This window comes from Passer domesticus, chromosome 1 (genome assembly GCF_036417665.1).
Source record: "Passer domesticus isolate bPasDom1 chromosome 1, bPasDom1.hap1, whole genome shotgun sequence".
NCBI classification, from domain to species: Eukaryota; Metazoa; Chordata; class Aves; order Passeriformes; family Passeridae; genus Passer; species Passer domesticus.
In genome coordinates, this window is record NC_087474.1 from 4,798,447 (window position 1) to 4,809,875 (window position 11,429).

General features: G+C 39.6%; 1 protein-coding gene across 8 annotated transcripts in view; it reads left to right on the forward strand.

Moving 5' to 3' along the window:
- The window catches only part of LOC135304434 (sodium channel protein type 5 subunit alpha-like), a 208,867-nt gene extending 202,443 nt beyond the window's left edge, over positions 1-6,424 (forward strand). For all 8 annotated transcript variants that reach the window (XM_064426839.1, XM_064427086.1, XM_064426923.1 and 5 more), the window contains 4 exons: positions 995-1,136; positions 1,599-1,699; positions 2,192-2,462; positions 4,125-6,424. In XM_064426839.1, coding sequence (XP_064282909.1) covers positions 995-1,136; positions 1,599-1,699; positions 2,192-2,462; positions 4,125-5,359 — 1,749 coding nt within the window. In that variant the 3' untranslated portion in view covers positions 5,360-6,424. The remainder of the gene's footprint in view (positions 1-994; positions 1,137-1,598; positions 1,700-2,191; positions 2,463-4,124) is intronic.
- Positions 6,425-11,429: the final 5,005 nt, after the last annotated feature.

The following is an 11,429-nucleotide window of genomic DNA, read 5'->3' on the forward strand; positions in this document are numbered from 1 at the left end:
CTGAGATGTGCTGGTGACTGGTGACAGCTCAGTTCTTACCTGCATCCTGCTCAGCTTTCAGGCTTCCATAAATTTAAAAAACAAAAAAAAAAAAAGCATTTCCCTTGCTACACCATGTGTGGTTTCTTTATCTTTTTATGGAAAGATCTACAGTGTTCTTTCCTTCTTTTAATTGTATTAGAGGAACAGGTTTGCACTTACTGTTAATTTTTGAGGCAGCTGTCTGGTACTAGGAATTTGACAGGCTGAATTTAGGGCAAAAGTCGAGGCCTAAGGGGAGGAATAAGAAGTGGAAAAACTTCCTGGCACCACAGGAGCAGAGAAGTACCTTTGCATAACATAGCTCATGCTGGTGATGTATTCTGGTACATGTGCACAGGTATCCTCCCTGCTGCTGAATGAAACTCATGGATTACCCACAAGAAAATATGGCATTTAGGGAATGCATCTTGTTTACATACCAGGAGCTGATGGGGCAAATCTGAGCACATGGCAGAAGTGACTTGAGGTTATCAGACTCAAGTCACCTCTTTCTCAGTTCTTCAGCAACAGACCTTATTCCATTTCACCCCTCATTAAAAAAATTGCACTTAAAAATGCAATGTTTTTCATTAGGATTCAATTATACTGCAATTATACTTCTGTTTTATTGTAAGTACCATTAGTTCATACAGGCATTAGGATAATCAGGAAATGGATTATTTTCCTCTTCTGGGTTCAGACTGAGAACATTTGGTAGGATTTATTCTGGAGTTGCACTTTCTGGAGCAGTGTGATTGCTGTGACAGTGTTGTGAAGTGTTGCTGAAGTGACTGTGGCATTGCAGATGACAGTGGTAAACTTCAGAGGAGAGCTGACTGCTCACAGGAGTTACAGTATTTTTCTCATGTTTCGTAACTTTTGTTTCCAATGTACAGCTTTGTTTTGACTGCATCAATATTTTGATGTGTGCAGAAGTGGTGTCATTTTCACACTCTCCCTTTTCCTTTTGCAGTGCGAGGAGCAGCCTGAATGGGAATGTAATTTATACATGTACCTTTACTTTGTGATTTTCATCATCTTCGGGTCCTTCTTCACATTGAACCTCTTCATTGGTGTCATCATTGACAATTTTAACCAACAAAAGAAAAAGATAAGTAGTGCATATGCTACACATCATCTTGTGACTGCTGCAGGGACCAAAGCCAGGAGCAGATTTATCAGCAATGGCTTTGCCACAGCAGCCTTGAGATCAGCAGTGGCAGAGCATCTGCAGAAACCACCTTCAGGACCTCCACAAAGGCACAGCTGTGGCAGTCCCTGGTGTCCCTAGAGCATAAACATCCTGAAAATATAGGATGGGGGACTCTATTCCCTACAGAATGCAGCAAAGCAGCTCAGGCAGAGGGGATCTCTGGCACAAAATTTGACACAGGGGCACAGACTGGCCTGGTGTCCTCTGTGCACCAACATCACTCTCCCTCTGAGCAGTGCAACCTGATGAAAGCTACATTAAAAGGGAAATAAAGTAGGAGAGGATTCATCCTTGAACTTTGGAAGGGGGCAGAGGCAAGCTCTCTTCATCTAAAGTAATAGTGTTGTTCTCACCCTATACTTAGGTGGCCAGGACATCTTCATGACAGAAGAGCAGAAAAAGTATTATAATGCAATGAAAAAGCTGGGATCTAAGAAACCTCAAAAGCCAATCCCAAGACCACTGGTAAGAACAGCATAATTCAGTTGAACTTTGTGTAATAGCTGAATGTTTATTTACTGGAATAAGCACCATTCCACTCTCCAGCATAGGAAGATTTATTGCTCCCAGATGAAAGGCACTTAATAATTATGTGTTTTGATTTTTTATGATATTTACAAGTCCAGTGACCTGTGGTACGAAATTCCCTCTTCTGCAGCATTGGCTAACATTGCAATTTACATGTGCCATTTACATATGCCAGTGGCCACCTGCCTTCACTGAATAAACTCATGGCCACAGTCCAGTGTCTTGTTTACAGCAGTTTCAAAAAGCATTAGGAGGAAATGGGTTTGGAAACTCCATCCAAAAAATACTCATCGTCACTTTAAAGTTTATGAAGTTCCAGTCAGATGCAATATATTGTCTGTTTTCCTCTACTTTCTGATCAATCAGGAGACAATTACATAATTTTTACATGGCTCAAATTTCCCAACTAAACCTTTTCTTTTCCCCCAGAACAAATACCAAGGTTTTATTTTCGATGTCGTCTCAAAACAAGCCTTCGATGTCTCCATCATGATTCTCATCTGCCTTAACATGGTTACCATGATGGTGGAAACAGATGACCAAAGTCAAGAAAAAGTGAACATCCTCCACAAAATCAACATGCTTTTTGTTGCCATCTTCACTGGGGAGTGCATCTTCAAAATGCTGGCTCTGCGACACTACTACTTCACCAACGGCTGGAACATTTTTGACTTTGTGGTGGTGATTCTGTCCATCGTAGGTAGGTGATCCTGGATTTTCACCCAGACTCCAAGGTTAGAAAGGCGGGCATAAAATTAATTGGCAAAATTAATTTTGTGCAACAATATATGCTTTCAACTCAGAGAGTTGAATCCTAAACACAATTTTAATATGTAATTATAACTAGCATACCACAAAAAGTGGTTTGATCAGAAAAATTAGGGGGTTTATCAAACTCTACATTTAATGGTACCTGGTGATAAAACATAAACTGGCCACCACATACACTTAACACCAGTTCTGCATAAAAGTCAATGAAAGAGAAATAAAAAAAAAAAACACATGAAAGGGGCACACTTGGAATGGTATTGCTTTCCTATTTGCTTTTTATTACAAAAGTTTGAAATAGTCTTTCAGGGCAGGTTTGGGCAGTGCAGTGAATCTGACTTTTCTCAGCTTTGTTACTAGAGCTCTGCACCCTGACACATCCAAGGGATTAAACAAAAAGACACAGTTTTATTGTTAACTTGTGCCATTTGCTGTTCTGGAGATGTATTTAGATGCTAAAGAAGTGCAGGTCAAATGAATCTGAAATGCTAGAAAAAGAGTTTTCACTAAAGTTGGAAGTCGCAGCAACTGGAAGGTGATCAACTGATCCAGTGAGGAGAAGGAGCTCAGAAATTCAACTCTTCTGGAAAAAAGTTTCCATTTTGAGGGAGGGAATAGGTGAATGAAAAAGTGTTGTGCTAGGAAAACATCAGCTGATGCTCCTGCTGCTCTGAACACCTTGTAGCGGACTGGGGAATCTGCAAGATCCCAGTGCAGACCTCTGGTGCTCAGAGACCCACCTGTGCTTTGGGGGCATTGAACAGCCTGGATTTCACAGGTTTGGGTCACTCAGGAATGTCACTGCCACACAGCTGTCACCAGAACCTTGGTGTCAGGAGCTCAGGATATGCCCATAGCACACAGTTAACCAGAGCTGTCGTGCTGCTCACAGTGCTGTCCCATGACCAGCCAGGTTGTTTCAGTATCAGAGGTCTTGGGCCATGCCAGTTTTCCTGTGGGAGACAGGAGCTCAGCAGGGCTCACTGCAGCCATGGACTTGGCATTAGACTTGCTGGACCAAGTGCTCTGCTCCTGCAGGAAGTTTAGTACAGGGGTGAAAGCTCGTTTCCTTGCTAGCACAGCCTTAGCCCTTAGTTCCCTCTATCAGGGAAACTGGAAAAATTTATAAGCAAACAACCAACCAAGTGGATACATAGTAGAAACCTACACTGTTCTGGTGCTAGCTAAAGAAACACCAGGCCAAGCACATCAGCATTTCTGACTCATTATTTTAAAGATAAAAATGTCATATCAGACAAATTCTGACATCTGCACTCAAGACAAATTTCTTAGGAGGGTCATGGTCAAAAAGCTGCAGTTATCTGTGTCTTGACTTGGTCCTTGGTTTCTCATTACCAACAGAAAAGCTTTCCTTTAATAAGACTGCCACTACCATTCTCTGCTTACAGTCTCACAAGTTCTTATGGATTAAATGGGCATGAAAAAGCACCAATGCCTTTCTCTTCCTTGTGAGCCTTCCACTCTGGGAAACTTTCCATTTATTTCCTCAATAATCCTGACCGATTGCTTTAAAAGGAAAGCCTGGGATTATTTCCCATGTACTAACTTGCTGTCTGTCTCTTTTCTTTTCAAGGCACCGTACTTTCTGACATCATCCAGAAATATTTCTTCTCTCCCACACTCTTCAGAGTCATTCGTTTGGCTCGGATTGGCCGGATCCTGAGACTCATCCGGGGAGCCAAAGGAATTCGAACTCTCCTGTTTGCCTTAATGATGTCCCTTCCTGCTCTGTTCAACATTGGCCTCTTGCTGTTTCTGGTCATGTTCATTTATGCCATTTTTGGCATGGCTAACTTTGCCTATGTGAAGAAGGAGTATGGGATCGATGACATGTTCAACTTCCAAACCTTTGCTAACAGCATGCTCTGTCTCTTCCAAATCACCACGTCAGCTGGCTGGGATGGTCTTCTCAGTCCTATTTTAAACACTGGGCCACCATTCTGTGATCCAAACCTTCCCAATGCAAATGGTTCAAAGGGAGACTGCGGGAGCCCTGCCGTAGGGATTTTATTCTTTGTCACATATATCATTATATCATTTCTCATTGTTGTAAACATGTATATAGCCATTATTTTAGAGAACTTCAGTGTAGCCACTGAGGAAAGTACAGAGCCTCTAAGCGAGGATGATTTTGATATGTTCTATGAAATCTGGGAGAAGTTTGACCCCGAAGCCACTCAGTTTATTGAGTATTCTGCACTTTCAGACTTTGCAGACGCGCTGTCAGAACCTTTGCGCATAGCGAAACCAAACAAAATCAAACTCATAGCGATGGACCTGCCCATGGTCAGCGGAGACAGGATCCATTGCTTGGATATTTTGTTTGCTTTTACAAAAAGGGTGCTTGGAGAATCCGGAGAGATGGATGCCCTTAAAATACAGATGGAAGAGAAGTTCATGGCAGCCAATCCCTCCAAGATCTCCTACGAGCCGATTACAACGACGCTCAGGCGGAAACAAGAAGAGGTCTCCGCCATCGTCATCCAGAGGGCCTACAGGAGACATTTGTTCCGGCGCTCCATGAAGCAGGCATCCTACCTGTACCGGCACAGAACTTTGGAGAGCAGCATCCTGGAGGACGATGCGCCCGAGAAGGAGGGTCTCATTGCGTTCATGATGAACGAAAACTACGGCAGGCCCATAGACAAATCAGAAACTCTGTCCTCCACCTCTTTCCCTCCATCCTACGACAGCGTCACCAGAGGCACGAGTGAAAACCTCCAGCTGAAGATAACGGACGTGAGCAAAAGCGATGAGGCTATAGATTGTCTTCTCTCACCCGACAAGGATAAAGAATCAATTGTTTAAATGTTTGTTTAGAATGCTTTAAAACATTGTTTACAGAATGTAATGCTGTAACTACACAACGATTGAAGCAGCCTTCTTATTAAAAATTAGTTGCAAAAGAAACAGTGGAGTTTTTACCCTTAACTACAGGAGTCTAATAAGTCATATAACATTTGACCCTGCTCTTTTTGACTTGGCTCAATATTTATATTTATATATGCACAGGAAGATTCTCTGCAGGGTCATAGCTGTTATATCAATGGTGTGAATAAGAATAGGCTAGACTGTAAAACAGTAAACACAGTGTATATCTATCCACAGATAAAGCCTGGCTGTATACATTCATTTAAGGTCTTACTCATATTAGTGTGTTTACTTATGGCGATGTATGACCTTGCATTCTAAAAAGAAAAAAAAAAAATCACAGCTGCTGTAGCAAAATGTAACACTTACTGTATATGTTGTGAATGGTCTTTCATAAATTTATTATATTTGATATTTTTTTACTTAAAAAAAAATGAAGTCTCTTTTTCCATGGAGATTAATGATCCTTACACTCTTCATGATGAACTCTGAGTCAAGGTAATAGAAACTTGTGGGATCCCCATCACTTGAAGAGGAAAATTGTTGCAAATTGAAGTATCAAGTTAGCAACATTTAAACTGTTGATTACACTAAGCCCTCCCTCTTAGGACTTGCAACTGCACATCAGCAGAAACACACACACAAAAAAAAAAAAAAAAAAACAACAACAAAAAACCAGATAAGCAAATGATGTCAAAATAATGAGAGAAATGGTTTGTTCTATCCTTCAGGAAACTAGACTATAATGGATTCTGTTTGTAAAACTGTTAATAAAAGCACTAATTTTTTTGTATGTTTCAAGAATCTGCTTTGAAATCCGCAATCAAACTCGCCATAGAAGTAGCGCATCACGTTTGTGTGTAGTGATCCAAAGCACCATCTAGGCTGGCAAAGTTTCTGTTAAGGTAGTGGGATAGGTTACATTTTCCCCAGGAACACTGTGCTAAGCAGCCTTATTTGGAGCTCTGTGAATCAATATTACTCAAAAAAAAAAAAACCAAACGAATACTACTAATAGTATCAATAATAAATCAATGCCAACTGGGCTGTGCAGAATAGCTGTGACAGAGTGATCAAGAAGGTGGGAGGGGAATTACCTCTGCATTTGTACACAAATTTTGAGGGTTTGAATCCTTTCTACTCAAGGTCCATCTTTCATTTTCTCATATAGTACAGTAAGATTTCTGGGGAAGGACAAGGAATACAGGAACTGATTTAAAAATCTACTAGATAATAGCTATATCCTCATTCCTGTAGGCAAAGGAATATTTACAGTTGATGTGTCCTTCAGCTTCAGGCCAAAGAAATGACAATGCGGTGAAAGGTGGATGTGTGGCTGTAGAAAAGTATTAGAGGTTTTTACGTGCTAACATAGATTATTATTTATTATCTTTCAGCCTCAATGGAATGTGAGAAATTATTTATGGAATATAGAGACATGTCCATCATTACAGACAAGTTCTTTCTTTTTCACCTTCAGACTGATTGTACTTGGGTTTGGTTGGACTTCATGGAAAATCTTGAGATTTCTGTAATGAGCCATTGCACTTTAAAGGAAGAGTAATTGTGCTTTTTCACCTTGGAGAAGCAAAGATATCAAGAATGTATTTAAGGTGTATTGTCATTAACATTTAGTTACATCCCGGTTTGTGAAGGAGTCAAAAAACCACATGGGGTTGGCAACAAGAATTAAAGCAACACCTTACAGTCAAGTTTATCTATGGCCATTGTTATCTGTCCTCTAAACAAGTCAGAATATGTACGACAACATGTCAAAAAGGATGACAATGTATCTGTGTAAATATGGGCTAATATATTCTCTCCATTCATTGAGAGGTGTCTCAGGCATTCACTTGAGAGTGGTCTATTGGTTAATTCAGAGGATTTGCCATCAGGATTCCTGGGGTCTATTCCTGATTCTTACTACATGATTTTTAGGCAAATAATTTAACCTATCTGTGCCTCAGTTTACCCATCTGTAAAATGGGAATAATAATACTTACCTACCTCACAGGGGTGTTGTAAGACTTTCTGATTGCAAAGTGCTATAAGGGAATGAACCATACTATATAAGTATTATTATAATCATGCTCTCTTGCCCTTTTAACCCCATGTCTATGGTGTATAACATAGGGCTGTTCCTCTGGGCATTTTGTTGCCTTTAAATCTTGTATGTAATTAGATTCTAACTTAAGGGGACTACTCGTCGTTCCTTGAAGTAAAAACATTCTTTATTCCTTCCCCCCTCCCCACTCCTCACCTCCCCCAAAAACTCAGAATTGCTCAAGGCTTCTCAAATTAGAGAAACTTTATATTCCCTGTGTATTTATGCTGTAATGTTATTCTGACTGTACATATCACCCAGAAAGAGTATGCGATTTTTATATTTATATGCATATATATATATACACACACACATACGTATATCTATACATATATATGTATCTTGTGAGTTTATAGAGTGGCTGACACTCGGAGGACACGACTTACTGATTGAAATGTTTTCTCCTCAATGGGATTTATCGATCATTAGCAACAAGCTGCTGCCTATAATGAAAATGTTTAATTAGAAAATAGTACATTCATTACTTGCTGAACAAGCATTTATTGGCTGACAAGTAGCAAAATTATTTTCCTTTCAAAGCTTTAGAATAAAAAAAAAAGAGGGAAAAGTACTGAGGAAAAGGAGCATTTCTCATGTGATTTCTTTTCATGTATGATGTAAACTGTCTGAAACCCAAGGAAAACGCCAGCCTGCACTCAAAAATGAGTTGTTGGTTATGCTGCTTTAACAATATTTTAATTATTTGCAGCTTATTTTAGAAAATATTCAACTGCTGTTCTTATTAAGAGAGTCAGGCCCAGTAATGAAAGGAATGTAAAGAGACAATTAGCTGGTCACTGATTTTATTAGAGAAGAGCCCTTCCTTTGGTCATTTCACCCTTGAGTTGGACATTTTAGTGTCATTGCTGTGAGACCCTATAGTACTGATGCAATTACAAATGGTTCTTTTACCCAAAACCTCTATTAAAAAAAAAAGTAATGCAAAAAATATCTGAAAGAGGGTCTTAACTCTAGATGTTTACAGTGCAACTTTCTAAAACTGAATTGTAAATTGCTTTCAGAAACCTTTGTAACTGGAAGGTTGGTTTTCTATTGGGTTTTCTATTGTTCTGTGGTGTGTTTCTTTAGGGATGAAGAGGGAATGGTCTCTTTGTATGGTATGCAGAACTCCCCTCAAAAATGTCAAATAACCTCACTTGTAGATCCTTGTTACTGGAGATGCCGATCCGAATCGAGCCATGATGCAACCTCCCAGTGCAGTGATTTAGTTTAAGACACTAACTCAATAGCTGGCCCACACTGTCTATAAGCATGGTGAGTGCTACCATTTTTTTCTGTTGATTTGTTCAATAAAGGCTACCACATGAATCACTCAAGCTACAAAAAGAGCAAGGAAAATATCAGCCAATATCATAGGACATATTAAGCTGTTTGTACCTGGAAAAATTCAAGTTTATTATGTTTCTTTATTAAATAAATAAGGATAACAAATATTTCCTCTGCATTTTTTCTGTTATATTGTCAACATTTATGTTACTATTTCTCTGACTCTTTTTCTACATATCTGTTTGGGAAATGCATGGTGACTTTTTTAGGAGGTTTGTTGAAGAAAACCCCTCCAGTTCACCTTACATTGGAAGGCAACCTACAGAGATTTAAAGGCTTCTTGAAATCAGTGGAGAATTTCTAGCTACATCAGATAAATTCAAAGCAGATTCAAAAGTCTCTCTTCAAACAGAATCATTTAGAGGATGAACCCAACATTGATATTTCAACCCATCCTGCCCAGTAGAATTAGCTGGATGAGGAAAACTAGTCTGAACTGCAATGAAAAAATTCAGTCAGACATATGAATTAGTTTAATAAAAATCGGTTTATAATTATGTTTTATATTAACCTGGGGCAGTCTGACTTGTGGAAAAGTGAATTTTTTTAATAAGCATTTGCTAAAATATGTCATACAATAATTTGACTTCTGAGTCAACATGTATAGAATGAATCTGTCTGAAATTCAGGAAGATATTTTTGGTTTGGAAGGAGCTGTTTGCTGAAATGAGAATTCTCCATGAAGATATGTCAGCTTAGTTAAAGAAATTCCTGGTTAGAATTTCTGGTCAAAATTCCCAGAGGAAATTCAGTGTCATAATCCTCACCAGGAAGATTTTCACATCTAGATTTTTACTATAATTGTCTAACTTCTGTAGATATATTCCCATCACTGTGCTAGGGGCTGCTTTGGGTTACAGAACTCTCCTTATTTTCATTAAGGTTTGGGAAAGTTTCTGAAGTATTTAAGATTTTTTTTTAGTTTTCAGGATGAAATTTAAAAAATCCCAAAATTTGCCAATTGGATTTTTTGTTTTCGAGCCCTAGCAAGGAACTTGGAGGACTGTCTCCTCAGAAAATGTGGATTTTTATAGTTTTTTTAAAAAAAAACAAAACATGGAATTATTTGGGTTGGAATGAGTCTAAAACATCACCTAGTTCCAAATCCCCCCTCCCATGGGCAGGGACATCTTCCACTGGACCAGGTTACCCCAAGCCTGGTGCAACCTGGTCTTGAACTCTTCCAGGATAGGGCAGCAGGAACTTCTCTGGGAAACCTGTTCTGGTATCTCATCACCCTCACAATGAATAATTTCTTCCTAATATCCAATTTAAATCTCTTGTAGCTAATCTCTTGTAGCTTAACTACATTAATAAGTAAAATAAAGTTGATTTTGCAAAGCAGCAGATATATTAAATCAAGCCTAGGTGCAATCCATGAGGTTGGAGTCAGGGCCTACAATTTCTAAATTAATTTTGAGATTTTTTTTTTTTGTGGTTTCTCTTCGTTTTTACTTTTGATGCAAATTGTCTTATTATATATCAAGATCCCTTTGGAAAAAAAGTCAGAATTAAGAGAGAGAGTTAACAGCAGCACAGGCAACCCAGTAAATTTTCTCAGGAAAAGTCACATATTAGTAATTTGCTTGAGATTGAAAGAGGCTTTTTAAAGTCAGAAAACATTGCTGTAGGAAGGGGAGAAATAAAGAATAAATGCTCTGCAGTGCAAGGACTCCACTGGGCTCTAAAGGAAACCCATGTAGGATGGCAGTTGTGTTTCTGGCACCAGGAATGCAGTGTCCTGCTGTGTGCCAGGGGTGTGGAGACTGGAGCAGAAGTGGGTTTATAACTGGAGAAAGCAGACAGGAGCAGAGCACAGGGAGGGAAAGCGCCGGACGCCCGCGGAGCGGCTGCTCCTTCGTGTCAATTCTCCCACCGAGCCGCCAAAGACCGTCCAGGCTGGGTGAAGAACAAACATGGAAATCCTTCTGAGTGTTTACATGCTGCAAAGAAATAGCAGCCGTGTCAAAGGGAAAGCATGTGAAAGCAAATAGTCCTGGGGGAATAGCTATTGGCAGCCAGCAAGAAAAATGCTTCGCGGTCGAACGTCACCGATAACCCCGCGAGGGCTGGAGGTGTTGGGCTGCAGCACAGGCATGGGTTTGTCAGCACCTCCTCCTGAGCTATTTTAGCCAGCTGACAAACAGGGCTTTGGGCAGCTCCTGGCCCACGTGCCTGTGCCATGGCAAAGTTTCTGAGACTGCTGCTGCAGTTGTTTTTTCCCTGGAATTTCAGTGCTTTGCATTGGGTTGTCCCAGCCAGGTCAGAGCATTAGAGGTGGTTTTTCCCTAGAAAATAACTGCAGTCCTAGAAATCACTAAGCGGTGTTCAAACATCAGCAGAGTGGCTTAAATATTAGTTCTAAAGAATTGTCTCATTTTCTTCTTCTTCTCATTATTATTATTACTATTACCATTACTTTATTTTTAATATGCCCAAAATTTCAAGCTTATATGATCTGGTCATATTTTCAAGCTTTCTGTTTTTCTAACGGCTATGTTCTTTTAAAAAAATAGGGCTTCAAGAGAAAAAAAGACACAGACAATTATGATCAAA